This window comes from Oncorhynchus nerka, linkage group LG8 (genome assembly GCF_034236695.1).
Source record: "Oncorhynchus nerka isolate Pitt River linkage group LG8, Oner_Uvic_2.0, whole genome shotgun sequence".
Taxonomy (NCBI): domain Eukaryota; kingdom Metazoa; phylum Chordata; class Actinopteri; order Salmoniformes; family Salmonidae; genus Oncorhynchus; species Oncorhynchus nerka.
In genome coordinates this window covers 11144306-11165089 of record NC_088403.1, presented here as the reverse complement: position 1 = coordinate 11165089, position 20784 = coordinate 11144306, and the positions used below count along the sequence as shown (strand labels likewise).

The following is a 20784-nucleotide window of genomic DNA, read 5'->3' as shown; positions in this document are numbered from 1 at the left end:
CTATATACACGAGGTACAGTACTGAGTTAATGTGCAGGGAGGGTACGAGGTAATAACTTGACTATATACACAAGGTACCAGTACTGAGTTGACGTGCAGGGGTACGAGGTAATGACTTGACTATATACACGAGGTACGAGTACTGAGTTGATGTGCAGGGGTACGAGGTAATAACTTGACTATATACACGGGGTACCAGTACTGAGTTAATGTGCAGGGGTGAGGTAATGACTTGACTATATACACGGGGTACCAGTATTGAGTTGACGTGCAGGGGTACGAGGTAATGACTTGACTATATACACGGGGTACCAGTACTGAGTTGATGTGCAGGGGTGCAGAGGTAATAACTTGACTATATACACGGGGTACCAGTACTGAGTTGATGTGCAGGGGTACGAGGTAATAACTTGACTATATACACGAGGTACCAGTACTGAGTTGATGTGCAGGGGTACGAGGTAATGACTTGACTATATACACGAGGTACGAGTACTGAGTTGACGTGCAGGGGTACGAGGTAATAACTTGACTATATACACGAGGTATGAGTACTGAGTTGACGTGCAGGGGTACGAGGTAATGACTTGACTATATACACGAGGTACCAGTATTGAGTTGATGTGCTGGGGTACGAGGTAATAACTTGACTATATACACGAGGTACGAGTACTGAGTTGATGTGCAGGGGTACGAGGTAATAACTTGACTATATACACGGGGTACCAGTACTGAGTTAATGTGCAGGGGTACGAGGTAATGACTTGACTATATACACGGGGTACCAGTACTGAGTTGATGTGCAGGGGTACGAGGTAATAACTTGACTATATACACGGGGTACCAGTACTGAGTTGATGTGCAGGGGTGAACGAGGTAATAACTTGACTATATACACGAGGTACCAGTACTGAGTTGACGTGCAGGGGCCACGAGGTAATGACTTGACTATATACACGAGGTGCCAGTACTGAGTTGATGTGCAGGGGTTTCGAGGTAATAACTTGACTATATACACGGGGTACCAGTACTGAGTTAATGTGCAGGGTGTTTCGAGGTAATGACTTGACTATATACACGGGGTACCAGTATTGAGTTGACGTGCAGGGGTACGAGGTAATGACTTGACTATATACACGAGGTACAGTACTGAGTTGATGTGCTGGGGTGCGAGGTAATAACTTGACTATATACACGGGGTACCAGTACTGAGTTAATGTGCAGGGGTACGAGGTAATGACTTGACTATATACACGGGGTACCAGTACTGAGTTGATGTGCAGGGGTACGAGGTAATAACTTGACTATATACACGGGGTACCAGTACTGAGTTGATGTGCAGGGGTACGAGGTAATAACTTGACTATATACACGAGGTACCAGTACTGAGTTGATGTGCAGGGGTACGAGGTAATGACTTGACTATATACACGAGGTACGAGTACTGAGTTGACGTGCAGGGGTACGAGGTAATAACTTGACTATATACACGAGGTATGAGTACTGAGTTGACGTGCAGGGGTACGAGGTAATGACTTGACTATATACACGGGGTACCAGTACTGAGTTGATGTGCAGGGGTACGAGGTAATAACTTGACTATATACACGGGGTACCAGTACTGAGTTGATGTGCAGGGGTACGAGGTAATAACTTGACTATATACACGAGGTACCAGTACTGAGTTGATGTGCAGGGGCGAGGTAATGACTTGACTATATACACGAGGTGTAGTACTGAGTTGATGTGCAGGGGTGCGAGGTAATAACTTGACTATATACACGGGGTACCAGTACTGAGTTAATGTGCAGGGGTGCGAGGTAATGACTTGACTATATACACGGGGTACCAGTATTGAGTTGACGTGCAGGGACGAGGTAATGACTTGACTATATACACGAGGTACCAGTACTGAGTTGATGTGCAGGGGTGCGAGGTAATAACTTGACTATATACACGGGGTACCAGTACTGAGTTAATGTGCAGGGGTACGAGGTAATGACTTGACTATATACACGGGGTACCAGTACTGAGTTGATGTGCAGGGGTACGAGGTAATAACTTGACTATATACACGGGGTACCAGTACTGAGTTGATGTGCAGGGGTACGAGGTAATAACTTGACTATATACACGAGGTACCAGTACTGAGTTGATGTGCAGGGGTACGAGGTAATGACTTGACTATATACACGAGGTACGAGTACTGAGTTGACGTGCAGGGGTACGAGGTAATAACTTGACTATATACACGAGGTATGAGTACTGAGTTGACGTGCAGGGGTACGAGGTAATGACTTGACTATATACACGAGGTACCAGTATTGAGTTGATGTGCTGGGGTACGAGGTAATAACTTGACTATATACACGGGGTACCAGTATTGAGTTGATGTGCTGGGGTACGAGGTAATAACTTGACTATATACACGAGGTACCAGTACTGAGTTGATGTGCAGGGGTACGAGGTAATAACTTGACTATATACACGGGGTACCAGTACTGAGTTGATGTGCAGGGGTACGAGGTAATAACTTGACTATATACACGGGGTACCAGTACTGAGTTGATGTGCTGGGGTACGATGTAATAACTTGACTATATACACGGGGTACCAGTATTGAGTTGATGTGCTGGGGTACGAGGTAATAACTTGACTATATACACGGAGTACCAGTACTGAGTTGATGTGCTGGGGTACGAGGGAATAACTTGACTATATACACGGGGTACCAGTATTGAGTTGATGTGCTGGGGTACGAGGTAATAACTTGACTATATACACGAGGTACCAGTACTGAGTTGATGTGCAGGGGTACGAGGTAATGACTTGACTGTATACACGAGGTACCAGTACTGAGTTGATGTGCAGGGGTACGAGGTAATGACTTGACTGTATACACGAGGTACCAGTACTGAGTTGATGTGCAGGGGTACGAGGTAATGACTTGACTGTATACACGAGGTACCAGTACTGAGTTGATGTGCAGGGGTACGAGGTAATAACTTGACTATATACACGGGGTACCAGTACTGAGTTGATGTGCAGGGGTACGAGGTAATTGAGGTAGATATAGGTAGGGATAAAGTGACTAGGCAACAGGATAGATCATAAACAGTAGCAGCAGCTCCTGTGATGAGTCCAAAGAGTTAAATTCTCTGCAGTACCATAAATAGCAGACGACACCATTTCCTTGATGAACACAACGTCCTGAGCAGAAGCCAGATTGTATTTTTTTTAAATGATCATTACAACAGACCACATTTCCACCCTTCACACTCTAATTGACCAACAAGTAAACCAATGCACAATCTACTTTTATAGACTTCAAGAAAACATTTGATTCAATTTGGCACAAAGGTCTTTTAAAAAAATAAACTAATAGATAGTGGTATTGGAGGGAAAACATATGATGTTATTTAATCAGTGTACACTAAAAACAAATGTGCTGTTAAAATTGGCAACAAGCAAACAGACATCTTCTCTCAGGGACGTGGAGTGAAACAGGGCAGCCCAATATGTCCAACACTATTTAACATCTACATTAATGAATTGGCAAAAACATTAGAAGAATCGGCAGCACCTGGTATCACCCTACACAACACTGAAATCAAGTGTCTGCTGTACGCAGATGACCTGGTGCTGCTGTCTCCCACTAAGGAGGAGGTACAGCAGCACCTAGATCATCTGCACAGGTTCTGTCAGACCTGGACTCTGACCGTTAATCACAGGTTCTGTCAGACCTGGACTCTGACCGTTAATCACAGGTTCTGTCAGACCTGGGCTCTGACCGTTAACCACAGGTTCTGTCAGACCTGGACTCTGACCGTTAACCACAGGTTCTGTCAGACCTGGGCTCTGACCGTTAACCACAGGTTCTGTCAGACCTGGGCTCTGACCGTTAACCACAGGTTCTGTCAGACCTGGGCTCTGACCGTTAACCACAGGTTCTGTCAGACCTGGGCTCTGACTGTTAACCACAGGTTCTGTCAGACCTGGGCTCTGACTGTTAATCACAGGTTCTGTCAGACCTGGGCTCTGACCGTTAATCACAGGTTCTGTCAGACCTGGGCTCTGACCGTTAACCACAGGTTCTGACCGTTAATCACAGGTTCTGTCAGACCTGGGCTCTGACCGTTAACCACAGGTTCTGACCGTTAATCACAGGTTCTGTCAGACCTGGGCTCTGACCGTTAATCACAGGTTCTGTCAGACCTGGGCTCTGACCGTTAATCACAGGTTCTGTCAGACCTGGGCTCTGACCGTTAACCACAGGTTCTGTCAGACCTGGGCTCTGACCGTTAACCACAGGTTCTGTCAGACCTGGGCTCTGACCGTTAATCACAGGTTCTGTCAGACCTGGGCTCTGACCGTTAACCACAGGTTCTGTCAGACCTGGGCTCTGATCGTTAATCACAGGTTCTGTCAGACCTGGGCTCTGACTGTTAATCACAGGTTCTGTCAGACCTGGGCTCTAAAAAAAAAAACTGAATATAATGATATTTTAAAAAAGGTCTGGAAATCAGGATGAAAAATAGACATTATATTTGGACACAGTTCTATTAGAACCCACCAAAACCTACACATATCTAGGACTAAATATCAGCAACACAGGAAGCGTTCACCTGGCTGTGAAGGAGCTGAGAGACAAAGCAAGAAGAGCCTTCTATGCCATTAAAAGGAACATTAAAATCTGGCAACAACAAAAAGCTCATCAGTTGTTGAACCAGTTGCTCTATATGGCAGTGAACGGGGTCCAACATCTAATCATTCATTCACCAAATGGGACAAACATCCAATTGAAATACTGCATGCAGAGTTTTGCCAGACTGTGTTGCAAGTGCAAAGAAAAACTCCAAATAACGCATGTAGAGCAGAATTGGACCAAAGCCCCCTCCTCATTCAAATAGAGAAAAGAGACATCACATTTTCCAACCATCTAAAAACAAGTGACCCCAAAACATTCCATCACACAGTGTCAAGAGATGAAACAAGAGAAGAGTCCCCTCAGCCAGCTGGTTCTGAGGCTCAGTTCACCAACCCAAACCAACCCCATAGAGCCTCAGGACAGCACTCAGCCAGCTGGTTCTGAGGCTCAGTTCACCAACCCAAACCAACCCCATAGAGCCTCAGGACAGCACTCAGCCAGCTGGTTCTGAGGCTCAGTTCACCAACCCAAACCAACCCCATAGAGCCTCAGGACAGCACTCAGCCAGCTGGTTCTGAGGCTCAGTTCACCAACCCAAACCAACCCCATAGAGCCTCAGGACAGCACTCAGCCAGCTGGTTCTGAGGCTCAGTTCACTAACCCAAACCAACCCCATAGAGCCTCAGGACAGCACTCAGCCAGCTGGTTCTGAGGCTCAGTTCACTAACCCAAACCAACCCCATAGAGCCTCAGAACAGCACTCAGCCAGCTGGTTCTGAGGCTCAGTTCACTAACCCAAACCAACCCCATAGAGCCTCAGGACAGCACTCAGAAAATCTGGCCCAACCAAATCATCACAAAGCAAAAATAAAAATACATCACCTATTGGAAAGACACCATAAAAAAGTAAACTTCAATGCTTCAGACAGAACATGGTGGCAGACTATCTGACCACTGTGACTGATAGAAAACTAAGGAAAACATTGACTAGGTACAGATTCAGTGAACACAGTCTAGCTATAGAGACCAGTCGTCACAGATAAACCTGGCTGCCCAGAGAGGACAGTCTGGCTATAGAGACCAGTCGTCACTGGCTGCCCAGAGAGGACAGTCTGGCTATAGAGACCGGTCGTCACAGACAAACCTGGCTGCCCAGAGAGGACAGTCTGGCTATAGAGACCAGTCGTCACTGGCTGCCCAGAGAGGACAGTCTGGCTATAGAGACCGATCATCACAGACAAACCTGGCTGCCCAGAGAGGACAGTCTGGCTATAGAGACCGGTTTCACAGACAAACCTTGCTGCCCAGAGAGGACAGTCTGGCTATAGAGACCGGTCTCACAGACAAACCTGACTGCCCAGAGAGGACAGGCTGGCTATAGAGACCGGTCTCACAGACAAACCTGACTGCCCAGAGAGGACAGTCTGGCTATAGAGACCGGTCGTCACAGACAAACCTGGCTGCCCAGAGAGGACAGGCTGGCTATAGAGACCAGTCGTCACAGACAAACCTGGCTGCCCAGAGAGGACAGTCTGGCTATAGAGACCAGTCGTCACAGACAAACCTGGCTGCCCAGAGAGGACAGTCTGGCTATAGAGACCAGTCCACAGACAAACCTGGCTGCCCAGAGAGGACAGGCTGTGCTCACTCTGCTCCAGGGGAGAGGTAGAGACAGAACTGCATTTCCTATTACACTGGCAAATACTCAGATCTAAGATAATAGTTCTTTCTCAAAATTAACATTCAGTACAAAGAATTTGAAACTATAAAATATATTTAACTATAAAATATAAAAAGCCAATATTTGCAGTTTTGGCAGCCAGCTATGTGTCCTCCTGCCACAGCCTGGCTGCCAGCAAAAGAGCAATGTAATGTCAATAATATTTCCCATTCAGTTGTTTTGCTTTCGTATACCATGTCATGTGTCTTCTCAGTCAGGTTGAGACTGGTCTACTGTCAGAACTGCTATTTCTTCTCAGTCAGGTTGAGACTGGTCTAATACCATGTCATAATAGTCTCTTTCTCAGTCAGGTTGAGACTGGTCTACTGCCAGGTCATGTGTCTTCTCAGTCAGGTTGAGACTGGTCTACTGCCATGTCATGTGTCTTCTCAGTCAGGTTGAGACTGGTCTACTGCCAGGTCATGTGTCTTCTCAGTCAGGTTGAGACTGGTCTACTGCCAGGTCATGTGTCTGCTCATTTAACATGTGTCTTCTCAGTCAGGTTGAGACTGGTCTATAAAGTCATTGAGACTGGTCTACTAAGGTCATGTGTCTTCTCAGTCATGTTGAGACTGGTCTACTGCCAGGTCATGTGTCTTCTCAGTCAGGTTGAGACTGGTCTAAAAGGTCATGTGTCTTCTCAGTCAGGTTGAGACTGGTCTACTACCAGGTCATGTGTCTTCTCAGTCAGGTTGAGACTGGTCTACTGCCAGGTCATGTGTCTTCTCAGTCAGGTTGAGACTGGTCTACTGCCAGGTCATGTCTTCTCAGTCAGGTTGAGACTGGTCTACTGCCAGGTCAAGTGTCTTCTCAGTCAGGTTGAGACTGGTCTACTGCCAGGTCATGTGTCTTCTCAGTCAGGTTGAGACTGGTCTACTGCCAGGTCATGTGTCTTCTCAGTCAGGTTGAGACTGGTCTACTGCCAGGTCATGTGTCTTCTCAGTCAGGTTGAGACTGGTCTACTGCCAGGTCATGTGTCTTCTCAGTCAGGTTGAGACTGGTCTACTGCCAGGTCATGTGTCTTCTCAGTCAGGTTGAGACTGGTCTACTGCCAGGTCATGTGTCTTCTCAGTCAGGTTGAGACTGGTCTACTGCCAGGTCATGTGTCTTCTCAGTCAGGTTGAGACTGGTCTACTACCAGGTCATGTGTCTTCTCAGTCAGGTTGAGACTGGTCTACTGCCAGGTCAAGTGTCTTCTCAGTCAGGTTGAGACTGATCTACTGCCAGGTCATGTGTCTTCTCAGTCAGGTTGAGACTGGTCTACTGCTATTGCTTTAATGTGTTGTTGTTCTCATTAATATTGTTGCTGTTAATGGGAATCCCATTTCCACTACTATTATTATTGCTGTTGGTCCCACCATTTATGTTATATGTACACTGTGACAATGTCATTTAACTTCCCATGTCAATAAAGTCTATTGAATTGAAAAAGAATTGAATTGAATTGAATAGTGCAAAAAGGGTCAATGCCGATATTCCAGGTAGCTATTTGGTTTACTATTTATCAGTCTTATGGCTTGGAGGTAGAAGCTGCTCAGGGTCCTGTTGGTTCCAGACTTGGTTCCAGACTTGGTTCATTGGCACCACTTGCCGTGCGGTAGCAGAGCGAATAGTTTGACTTGGGTGGCTGGAGTCTGACCATTGTTAGGATCTTCCTCTGACACGTCCTGGATGGCAGGGAGCTCAGCCTCAGTGATGTACTGGGCCGTATGCATTACCCTCTGTAGAGCACTACCCTCTGTAGAGCCTTACCCTCTGTAGAGCACTACCCTCTGTAGAGCATTACCCTCTATAGAGCATCACCATCTGTAGAGCATTACCCTCTATAGAGCATCTACCATCTGTAGAGCATTACCCTCTGTGGAGCATTACCCTCTGTAGAGCATTGCCCTCTGTGGAGCACTACCCTCTGTGGAGCACTACCCTCTGTGGAGCATTACCCTCTGTGGAGCATTACCCTCTATGGAGCATTGCCCTCTGTAGAGCATTGCCCTCTGTGGAGCATTACCCTCTGTAGAGCCTTGTGATCGGATGCCAAGCTGTTGCCATACCAAGCAGTGATGCAGCCAGTCAAGATGCTCTCTGTGGTGCAGCTGTAGACGTTTTTAAGGATTGGTTGTTTTGACTTCCTGGTTGTCCCCAGGTCAGAAGCTACTGGTTGTTTTGACTTCCTGGTTGCCCCCAGGTCTTCCTGGTTGTCCCCTGGTCAGAAGCTATTGGTTGTTTTGACTTCCTGGTTGCCTCCTGGTCAGAAGCTATTGGTTGTTTTGACTTCCTGGTTGCCTCCTGGTCAGAAGCTATTGGTTGTTTTGACTTCCTGGTTGCCTCCTGGTCAGAAGCTACTGGTTGTTTTGACTTCCTGGTTGCCTCCTGGTCAGAAGCTATTGGTTGTTTTGACTTCCTGGTTGCCTCCTGGTCAGAAGCTATTGGTTGTTTTGACTTCCTGGTTGCCACCGGGTCAGAAGCTACTGGTTGTTTTGACTTCCTGGTTGCCACCGGATCAGAAGCTACTGGTTGTTTTGACTTCCTGGTTGCCTCCTGGTCAGAAGCTATTGGTTGTTTTGACTTCCTGGTTGCCTCCTGGTCAGAAGCTATTGGTTGTTTTGACTTCCTGGTTGCCACCGGGTCAGAAGCTACTGGTTGTTTTGACTTCCTGGTTGCCACCGGGTCAGAAGCTACTGGTTGTTTTGACTTCCTGGTTGTCCCCAGGTCAGAAGCTACTGGTTGTTTTGACTTCCTGGTTGCCCCCAGGTCAGAAGCTACTGGATTCCCTGGCAGAGACGTGGGACTTTTTTGCTCCATGCTTCAGACCATCTTCTATAATTCCACATCAACATCACTATAAAATAGTAACTGCATACGAAGTAAGACATCTGTCATATTGGGCTGAGTTATGTGCAGTTATCTGGATAATCTCATTTCTAAGTGGTTAGCATGATGCCAGACCAGATCATCTCTCAGTGGTAAGCAGGAACAGAGAACAGGACCAAGAGAACAGAGAACAGGACAAAGTGAGAGGAGAGAACAGAGAACAGGACCAAGAGAACAGAGAACAGGACAAAGCGAGAGGAGAGAACAGAGAACAGGACCAAGAGAACAGAGAACAGGACCAAGAGAGGAGAGAACAGAGAACAGGACCAAGAGAACAGAGAACAGGACCAAGAGAACAGAGAACAGGACCAAGAGAGAGGAGAGAACAGGACCAAGAGAACAGAGAACAGGACCAAGAGAACAGAGAACAGGACCAAGAGAACAGAGAACAGGACCAAGAGAACAGGACCAAGAGAACAGAGAACAGGACCAAGAGAGAGGAGAGAACAGGACCAAGAGAACATAGAACAGGACCAAGAGAGAGGAGAGAACAGGACACAGAGAACAGGACCAAGAGAACAGAGAACAGGACCAAGAGAACAGAGAACAGGACCAAGAGAACAGAGAACAGGACCAAGAGAGAGGAGAGAACAGGACCAAGAGAACATAGAACAGGACCAAGAGAGAGGAGAGAACAGGACCAAGAGAACATAGAACAGGACCAAGAGAACATAGAACAGGACCAAGAGAACAGAACAGGACCAAGAGAGAGGAGAGGACAGAGAACAGGACCAAGAGAACAGAGAACATGACGAAGAGAGAGGAGAGAACAGGACCAAGAGAACAGGACCAAGAGAACTGAGAACATGACAGAGAGAGGAGAGAACAGAGAACAGGACCAAGAGAGAGGAGAGAACAGAGAACAGGACCAAGAGAGAGGAGAGAACAGGACCAAGAGAACATAGAACAGGACCAAGAGAGAGGAGAGAACAGGACCAAGAGAACATAGAACAGGACCAAGAGAGAGGAGAGAACAGGACCAAGAGAACATAGAACAGGACCAAGAGAACATAGAACAGGACCAAGAGAACAGAACAGGACCAAGAGAGAGGAGAGGACAGAGAACAGGACCAAGAGAACAGAGAACATGACAAAGAGAGAGGAGAGAACAGGACCAAGAGAACAGAGAACAGGACCAAGAGAACTGAGAACATGACAAAGAGAGAGGAGAGAACAGAGAACAGGACCAAGAGAACAGAGAACAGGACCAAGAGAGAGGACAGAACAGAGAACAGGACCAAGAGAGAGGAGAGAACAGAGAACAGGACCAAGAGAGAGAACAGAGAACAGGACCAAGAGAACAGAGAACAGGACCAAGAGAGAGGACAGAACAGAGAACAGGACCAAGAGAGAGGAGAGAACAGAGAACATGACAAAGAGAGAGGAGAGAACAGAGAACAGGACCAAGATAGAGGAGAGAACAGAGAACAGGACCAAGAGAGAGGAGAGGACAGAGAACAGGACCAAGAGAGAGGAGAGAACAGGACCAAGAGAACAGGACCAAGATACCAGAGAACAGGACCAAGAGAGAGGAGAGAACAGAGAACAGGACCAAGAGAGAAGAGGAGAGAACAGGACCAAGAGAGAGGAGAGAACAGAGAACATGACCAAGAGAGAGGAGAGAACAGAGAACAGGACCAAGAGAGAGGAGAGAACAGAGAACAGGACCAAGAGAGAGGATACAACAGGACCAAGAGAGAGGAGAGAACAGAGAACAGGACCAAGAGAGAGGAGAGAACAGAGAACAGGACCAAGAGAAAGGAGAGAACAGAGAACAGGACCAAGAGAGAGGAGAGAACAGAGAACAGGACCAAGAGAGAGGATACAACAGGACCAAGAGAGAGGAGAGAACAGAGAACAGGACCAAGAGAGAGGAGAGAACAGAGAACAAGACCAAGAGAGAACAGAGAACAGGACCAAGAACAGGACCAAGAGAGAGGAGAGAACAGAGAACAGGACCAAGATAGAGGAGAGAACAGAGAACAGGACCAAGAGAGAGGAGAGGACAGAGAACAGGACCAAGAGAGAGGAGAGACCAGAGAACAGGACCAAGAGAGAGGAGAGGACAGAGAACAGGACCAAGAGAGAGGAGAGAACAGAGAACAGGACCAAGAGAGAGGAGAGAACAGAGAACAGGACCAAGAGAGAGGAGAGAACAGAGAACAGGACCAAGAGAGAGGAGAGGACAGAGAACAGGACCAAGAGAGAGGAGAGAACAGGACCAAGAGAGGAGAGAGGAGAGAACAGGACCAAGAGAGAGGAGAGAACAGAGAACAGGACCAAGAGAGAGGAGAGAACAGAGAACAGGACCAAGATAGAGGAGAGAACAGAGAACAGGACCAAGAGAGAGGAGAGAACAGAGAACAGGACCAAGAGAGAGGAGAGAACAGGACCAAGAGAACAGAGAACATGACCAAGATACCAGAGAACAGGACCAAGAGAGGAGAGAGGAGAGAAGGGCTACTCTGTCTGTCTGTCTGTCTGTCTGTCTCTCTCTCTCTCTCCTCTCTCCCTTTCCCCCTCCCTCTTTCTCATTACTCTGTGGTACAGCTTGGGTGACACCTTACACTGGAGACACCATTCTATCTAAGTGGCCTGTATTGCTCACTGGTCCACATCTGCTACTGATTAAAGCGTCCAGAGGGCACACAGACAAAGGATCAGTTTGTTTTGACAAGGGAAGAATGTACGTTTTGTTGAAGTTTTGTTCCCATACCCCAACGGCAATGGATCTCTCTCTCCTCTCTCTCTCTGTCTCTCTCTCTCTCTCCTCTCCTCTCTCTCTCTGTCTCTCTCTCTCTCTCCTCTCCTCTCTCTCTCTCTCCTCTCCTCTCTCTCTCTTTCTCTGTCTCTCTCTCTCTCTCTCTCTCTCCTCTCCTCTCCCCTCTCTCTCTCTCTCTCTCTCCTCTCTCTCTCTGTCTCCTCTCTCTCTCTCCCTCTCTCTCTCTCTCTCTCTCTCTCTCTCTCCTCTCCCTCTCTCTCCTCTCTCTCTCTCTCTCTCTCTCTCTCTCTCTCTGTTTCGCTCTCTCTCTCTCTCTCCTCTCTCCTCTCTGTCTCTCTCTCTCCTCTGTCTCTCTCTGTCTCTCTCTCTGTCTTCTCTCTCTCTTTCCTCTCTCTGTTTCTCTCTCTCCTCTCTCTGTATCTCTCTGTCTCTCCTCTCTCTCTCTCTCTCTCTCATTGGTTTTGGTCTTTGTTGTAACAGCTTTCATCTGTGAACAATTTCTCTCCTTTTTACTTGTTTTGCATTGATGTCATTACTCCAGTCAATGCATTGATGTGGTGGTTGTCAAACTCTGGTTAGCTAGATGTTTTGTGTTGTGGTTGAGTGAGTCAATGTATTATCGGAAGACAGTCTCCCTTCACCAATGTTTTGTTCCTTTTCAGGTTTCATGACAAAATAGTTCCGGTAAAGAAGTTGTTCTGGAAAGGATTTGGGTAAATGAAGTCCCAAACAAGCAAACTAGTTCCAGATCTCCCCATAATAGGTATTTAGTGTCATTAGCGAACACTCAGTCTGGGACTTTCCATGGTGTGGACGTGTTATTTTACTGTCAATAGTCGGTACAGGGACAGTTACTGTCTCTCCTCTGACAGACAGTTAGTTACTGTCTCTCCTCTGACAGACAGTTAGTTACTGTTTCTCCTCTGATATACAGTTAGTTACTGTCTCTCCTCTGATATACAGTTAGTTACTGTCTCTCCTCCCATATACAGTTAGTTACTGTCTCTCCTCTGACAGACAGTTAGTTACTGTCTCTCCTCTGACAGACAGTTAGTTACTGTCTCTCCTCTGACAAACAGTTAGTTACTGTCCTATGATATACAGTTAGTTAGTTAGTTAGTTACGGTCTCTCCTCTGATATAGTTACTCAGTTACTTTCCTCCAGCTCAGTATTTACTCAGTGTTTTCTGCATGCTCTTACCCTGCCCCCTGTCTTTCTGTTCTATCCTAAACAACAAACACAGAGCCTCTAATGGACAATGTGTTTCCTCAGAAACCAAGATTTCAATAGACTCAAATATGGTTATGGTTTGAGGACAGATTTATTTTAGGTGGTTGACAAATGATAAGCACTGATTTTTGAGTGTACAGCAGGTGTGGTGTCCTGTGGGAGTCTCACTGTGTGTGTTCCAGGGTGTCCATGAGTCTAAAGGAGTGACTGAGGACTAACTGGGATGTGTGTCTCACTGTGTGTGTGTGTGTCTTCCAGGGTGTCCATGAGTTTAAAGGAGTGACTGAGGACTAACTGTGATGTGTGTGTTCCAGGGTGTCCATGAGTCTAAAGGAGTGACTGAGGACTAACTGTGATGTGTGTGTGTTCCAGGGTGTTCATGAGTCTAAAGGAGTGACTGAGGACTAACTGTGAGGTGTGTGTTCCCGGGTGTACATGAGTCTAAAGGAGTGACTGAGGACTAACTGTGATGTGTGTGTTCCAGGGTGTCCATGAGTCTAAAGGAGTGACTGAGGACTAACTGTGATGTGTGTGTTCCAGGGTGTCCATGAGTCTAAAGGAGTGACTGAGGACTAACTGTGATGTGTGTGTTCCAGGGTGTCCATGAGTCTAAAGGAGTGACTGAGGACTAACTGTGATGTGTGTGTGTGTTCCAGGGTGTCCATGAGTCTAAAGGATGTGTGTGTTGCAGTGACTGAGGACTAACTGTGATGTGTGTGTTCCAGGGTGTCCATGAGTCTAAAGGAGTGACTGAGGACTAACTGTGATGTGTGTGTTCCAGGGTGTCCATGAGTCTAAAGGAGTGACTGAGGACTAACTGTGAGGTGTGTGTTCCAGGGTGTCCATGAGTCTAAAGGAGTGACTGAGGACTAACTGTGATGTGTGTGTTCCAGGGTGTCCATGAGTCTAAAGGAGTGACTGAGGAGTACCTGCGTCTGGAAGCTTTGGTTCAGAAGGTGGTGTCTCCATACCTGGGAACCCACGGCCTCTACTCCAACGACGGATCCTCAATGCAATACTCCTCCTGCGTACTGGGTAGTTAGACTGATACTCATACAGCTAAATGATTTAGATTTCATCATGCATGATTTTTACTCTCCATTCACAGCTGTTCTAGACGGCCTCAACGTCTGTCTCGTTTTCACTTCTTCACATCCCATCTTTCGCTCTCTCTCTCTCCCTCCCTCCATCCCACCACTTCTTTCTCTCCTTCACTCATCCCTCTTCACCCCTCCTCATATCCTCATCCCTCTTCACCCCTACTCCTATCCTCATCCCTCCTCCTATCCTCATCCCTCTTCATATCCTCATCCCTCTTCACCCCTCCTCCTATCCTCATCCCTCTTCACCCCTCCTTCTATCCTCATCCCTCTTCATCCCTCCTCCTATCCTCATCCCTCTTCACCCCTCCTCCTATCCTCATCCCTCTTCATCCCTCCTTCTATCCTCATCCCTCTTCACCCCTCCTTCTATCCTCATCCCTCTTCATCCCTCCTCCTATCCTCATCCCTCTTCACCCCTCCTCCTATCCTCATCCCTCTTCATCCCTCCTTCTATCCTCATCCCTCTTCACCCCTCCTCCTATCCTCATCCCTCTTCACCCCTCCTCCTATCCTCATCCCTCTTCACCCCTCCTCCTATCCTCATCCCTCTTCACCCCTCCTTCTATCCTCATCCCTCTTCACCCCTCCTCCTATCCTCATCCCTCTTCACCCCTCCTCCTATCCTCATCCCTCTTCACCCCTCCTTCTATCCTCATCCCTCTTCACCCCTCCTCCTATACTCACCCCTCCTCCTATCCTCACCCCCTCCTATCCTCATCCCTCTTCACCCCTCCTATCTCACCCCTCCTCCTATCCTCATCCCTCCTATCCTCATCCCTCCTCCTATCCTCATCCCTCTTCACCCCTCCTCCTATCCTCATCCCTCTTCACCCCCCTCCTCATCCCTCTTCACCCCTCCTCCCTCTTCCCCCTCCTCATCCCTCTTCACCTCCTCCTATCCTCATCCTCATCCCTCCTCACACCCTCCTCCTATCCTCATCCCTCTTCACCCCTCCTATCCTCATCCCTCTTCACCCCTCCTATCCTCACCCCTCTTCACCCCTCCTATCCTCACCCCTCCTCCTATCCTCATCCCTCTTCACCCCTCCTCCTATCCTCACCCCTCCTCCTATCCTCACCCCTCCTCCTATCCTCATCCCTCTTCACCCCTCCTATCCTCATCCCTCTTCACCCCTCCTATCCTCATCCCTCATCACCCCTCCTCCTATCCTCATCCCTCTTCACCCCTCCTCCTATCCTCACCCCTCCTCCTATCCTCATCCCTCTTCACCCCTCCTCCTATCCTCTCTCCAGAGAAGCGTCTGCAGCGGTGCTGGCCCAAGTCAGGCGACGCCCCCGTGAAGAACCTGGTGATGCGCTCCAAGTCCTACAACGTGCCCATGTTGACGCCTGTGGTGGAGTATGATACGGAGACAGGCTCCGTGAGCAGCATGGGCATCCGCCGCCATTCCGTCTGCGAGATGACTTCCTGTCTGGAAGAAGGCGCCATCAACGACATCAGCACCACTTCCTCCCTGGCCTCCGCGGCCCAGCCGGGCCTCTCCTCCCTGGAGCAGAAGCTCAGCCTGACAGGGGTTGTTTGTGGTGGAGGAAGTCTGGATCTCTGTGGGTCTGTGGGGTCTGAGTCTTTAGGGTCCCACCTCCAGCCCTCCATCTTTCAGGGCTCTCACTCCCCAGGACCCTTCCTCCACGGCGGGGGGGAGTCGACGGTGTCCCCCTCTGTTCTGTGTCAGGTCCACTCTGGTTCAGAGACGGGGTCGATCCCCAGCTGTTCCTCCAGCCCGGAGACAGTGGTAGATCAGATACTGGACTCTATGGACTCTGACCTTGATGGCATCTTCATAGACTTCTCCCTCCACAGCTGCTCAGACTCTTCATCCTCTGATTACAGCAGGGAGAGTGGTAGACAGAGTGTGGTGTAATTTGGGGTTTTCTGGTAACTAATCACAGTTGGATGATCTATGTGATTGCCTGCTTATTCACTACTGATTTCTGGAAAATCTGTGACTAGTGAGAATGTGTCTGGAGATTTGCAGCCCTAGAGGTCTGATGAATCTCAAGGGATTATCACACGTACTGACACCATCTGTACTCCACTCACACTGTCGTCTCTAAAAACACACCGCTCTTTCTGGGGTCTATTTTTCATGGAATATTTCTACAGTAAATTCCTTTTTATTAAACATTTATTTAGCTTGATTTTCACTTCTAGTGCTTCATTTTGAGGATAAACTGTACTTATTTGTATTTATTTGTGTTTGTATTGTTGATGTTCAGTGACTGACAACTTTGAAACAGAGGTGTCTCTTCAGGTCTTGTGAAAGGAAACAGTCTGAGGGTGTCTCTTCAAGTCTTGTGGAAGGCCCAGTGGAAAGGAGGAGAGATCAATCAGACCTAGCTGAGCTCTCTGGGATGACCCACACCTGGTTCACCAGAGGTCATGAGTTCATTGCTTTCGCAACATGTCTCTTGTTCAAGAGGAAGTGCTGGGGAGAGGAGATAAGATAGTGTTCACATGTCTTCATTTTAAGCAGTAGGTATTGTGTAGGCCTGGGTGATATTTCTGCCTCAGTGATCTGTGGCTGGGCCTTTGTTTCTGCTTCAACATCGCCCCCATGTGGACGGGATGTGCAAGTGCCTGCTGCGCCAGAGTCAAATCTTAATGTCAAATACACAAAGAGATGTGTTTTGGAACGTGAAGGGATCTGGCGGCTCAGTGGTAAGGATCTCTCACCCCATAAGCATGGGGTCGTAGGGTATGATTCCTGACAATGCCTGGAGGACTGTGACAACTGCTGGGGGTTTCCCCTCCTGTGAACAGCAGCAGTTATGTGGGAAAAGTAGGCCTGTAGGTTTAAAAAAAGATCCATTTGAAAATGAAGGGTCTACTTTCTCAGAGGTTTATGACCACAACACACCTGATCCAGAGCTGTGACTTGAACCTACAACCCTGAAAATATGGGGTGAGATCTTTACACCAGAGCCCCAGACTCCTTCACACCTCTTAACTGTTTTCTTTGTCATTGTCACATTGAGAATTGCTGAAATGACCAATAACTCAAACCCAAGATTTGAACCCATAACCTCTATGGTTGAAGGTAGGAAATGAACCTCAAAGCCACAGACTCTCACACTTCTAGCTCTTCTTACGACGATCCAAATAGTTAAACACCTTCTCTCAACTAATGATTTAGTAAGATTGTTTGTATTCTAAATGACCTTGTATGACACAGCCATGTACAATTTATGGAGTTGGTTTTATGATTTTCTAAACACAATGACATGTTGAAATGTATTGCCATGAATTATTGTAGCATTTGATGGACAAGTCATTCTGATTTGATCTCATGATTATGTCAAACGGAACCTCAACTCAAACTTGACATTTAATGAAGAATTTTTGTTGGTCTGTTCCAAGATTCTGGGCTTGATTCAATCCGTAGTGCTGAAGATCTGCTGTACAGCGTGATTCAATCCGTAGTGCTGAAGATCTGCTGTACAGCGTGATTCAATCCGTAGTGCTGAAGATCTGCTGTACAGCGTGATTCAATCCGTAGTGCTGAAGATCTGCTGTACAGCGTGATTCAATCCGTAGTGCTGAAGATCTGCTGTACAGCGTGATTCAATCCGTAGTGCTGAAGATCTGCTGTACAGCGCGATTCAATCCGTAGTGCTGAAGATCTGCTGTACAGCGTGATTCAAATTGTCACCTGACCCTTCGGAAAGTATTCAGACCCCTTGACTTTTTCCAAATGTTCTTAAGTTACAACTTTATTCTAAAATGTATTAAATTGTGTTTTTTTTCCCTCATCAATTTACACACAATACCCCCATAGTGACAAAGCAAAAACCGTAAAAAAAAAGTTAGCTAATTTATGACAAATAAAAAATGAAATTTACATAAGTATTCAGACCCTTTACTCTGTACTTTGTTGAAGCATCTTTGGCAGCGATTACAGCATCGAGTCTTCTTGGGTATGACGCTACAAGCTTGGTCCACCTGTATTTGGGGACTTTGTCCCATTCTTCTCTGCTTGAGAGGACCTGCAATGCCAGGTTGGGGAGCATTGCTGCAAAAACTATTGTCAGGTCTCTCCAGAGATGGTTTATTTGATTTAACCAGGAAAAGCCCAGAGTCTCTTTTTCAAGGGAAAGCTGGCCAAGAAGTCAGCAACAATCAATACATTACAGAATTACAACATACAACAACATGATCCAGCCTCCTCCGTAACAGATACACTCCTCCGTAACAGATACACTCCTCCGTAACAGATACACTCCTCCGTAACAGATACACTCCTCCGTAACAGTCTCCCAATATTTTAAATTCATTCAGTGGCACTAACATATCTAGATGAAGCACGGATTGTAGATTATTCCATGATGTTCAATTGGGTTCAAGTCCAGGCTCTGGCTGGGCCACACAAGGAAATTCAGAGACTTGTCCCGAAGCCACTACTGCGTTGTCTTGGCTGTGTGCTTAGGGTCGTTGTCCTGTTGGAAGGTGAACTTTCGCCCCAGTCTGAGGTCCTGAGCGCTATGGAGCAGATTTTCATCAAAGATCTCTCTGTACTTTGCTCTGTTCATCTTTCCCTCAATCCTGACTAGTCTCCCTGTCCTTGCAGCTGAAAAACATCCCCACAGCATGATGCTGCCACCACCATGTTTCACTGTAGGGATGGTGCCAGGTTTCCCCCAACGTGACACTTGGCATTCAGGCCAAAGAGTTCAATCTTGGTTTCATCAAACCAGATAATCTTGTTTCTCATGGTCTGAGTCCTTTTGGCAAACTCCAAGCGGGCTGTCATGTGTCTTTATACTGAGTAGTTAGTGGCTTCCATCTGGCCACTCTACCATAAAAGGTCTGATTGGTGGAGTGCTGCAGAGATGGTTGTCCTTCTGGAAAGTTCTCCCATCTCTACAGAGGAACTCTGGAGCTCTGTCAGAGTGACCATCAGGTTCTTGGTCACCTCCCTGACCAAGGCTCTTCTCCCTCGATTGTTCAGTTTGGACGGGCGGCCAGCTCTAGGAAGAGTCTTGGTGGTTCCAAAATTCTTCCATTTAAGAATGATGGAGGCCACTGTGCTCTTGGGGACCTTCAATGCTGCATACATTTTTTGGTACCCCTCCCCAGATCGACACATTCCTGTCTCTGAGCTCTACAGACAATTCCGACCACCTCATAGCTTGGTTTTTTGCTCTGACATGCACTGTCAACTGTGGGACCTTATATAGACAGCTATGTGCCTTTCCAAATCATGTCCAATCAATTGAATTCACCACATGTGGACTCCAATCAAGTTGTAGAAACATCTCAAGGATGATCAATGGAAACAGGATGCACCTGAGCTCAATTTCAAGTCTCATCGCAAAGGGTCTGAATACTTATGTAAATAAATGTGTTGTTTAACTTTTATAAATTAGCACAAAAAAAACCCGTTTTGCTTCGTCATTATGGGGTATTGTGTGTAGATTGCTGAGGAATTGTTATAAAAAAAATACATTTTAGAATAAGGCTGTAATGTGACAAAATGTGGAACAAGTCAAGGGGTCTGAATACTGTCACATTGCCTAAATAGCAAGTGTCACACTTGATTTTTCTGAAGGTAAAATTTCTATACAGACTTTTATTAAGATGAGTAACTTTCTACAGCTCTTTTCTTTTTGTTCCCAGTGGTCCTTTTCAGGCTGATGTGTGTCCAGATAGACATTGGTTCTGTTCAGGTTGATGTGTATCCAGATAGACATTGGTTCTGTTCAGGCTGATGTGTATCCAGATGGACATTGGTTCTGTTCAGGTTGATGTGTGTCCAGATAGACATTGGTTCTGTTCAGGCTGATGTGTATCCAGATAGACATTGGTTCTGTTCAGGCTGATGTGTGTCTAGATAGACATTGGTTCTGTTCAGGCTGATGTGTGTCCAGATAGACATTGGTTCTGTTCAGGCTGATGTGTATCCAGATAGACATTGGTTCTGTTCAGGCTGATGTGTGTCCAGATAGACATTGGTTCTGTTCAGGCTGATTGCTGATGTGTATCCAGATAGACATTGGTTCTGTTCAGGCTGATTGCTGATGTGTATCCAGATAGACATTGGTTCTGTTCAGGCTGATGTGTGTCCAGATAGACATTGGTTCTGTTCAGGTTGATGTGTGTCCAGACAGACATTGGTTCTGTTCAGGCTGATGTGTGTCCAGATGGACATTGGTCCTGTTCAGGTTGATGTGTATCCAGATAGACATTGGTTCTGTTCAGGTTGATGTGTGTCCAGACAGACATTGGTTCTGTTCAGGCTGATGTGTGTCCAGATAGACATTGGTTCTGTTCAGGCTGATGTGTGTCCAGACAGACATTATTTACCTGTCAGTTTATTTCAATGATGATTCCCATCAAGAGATACGATCTCTTGTTTTGATCAAAAGTGTCTCTACAAGGGGTTGGTATGTCTGAAGAAATGTAACGTATATGAAATAGGTTTTAAGTGAAGAAAGTGATTTACAAGGAATGAATTATGACCTGCATCCTAA

General features: G+C 46.9%; 1 protein-coding gene across 5 annotated transcripts in view; it reads left to right on the top strand.

Moving 5' to 3' along the window:
- The window catches only part of LOC135572846 (proline-rich protein 5-like), a 69576-nt gene extending 53121 nt beyond the window's left edge, over positions 1-16455 (top strand). For all 5 annotated transcript variants that reach the window (XM_065021320.1, XM_065021323.1, XM_065021324.1 and 2 more), the window contains 2 exons: positions 14086-14227; positions 15550-16455. In XM_065021320.1, coding sequence (XP_064877392.1) covers positions 14086-14227; positions 15550-16178 — 771 coding nt within the window. In that variant the 3' untranslated portion in view covers positions 16179-16455. The remainder of the gene's footprint in view (positions 1-14085; positions 14228-15549) is intronic.
- The last annotated feature ends 4329 nt before the right edge of the window (positions 16456-20784 follow it).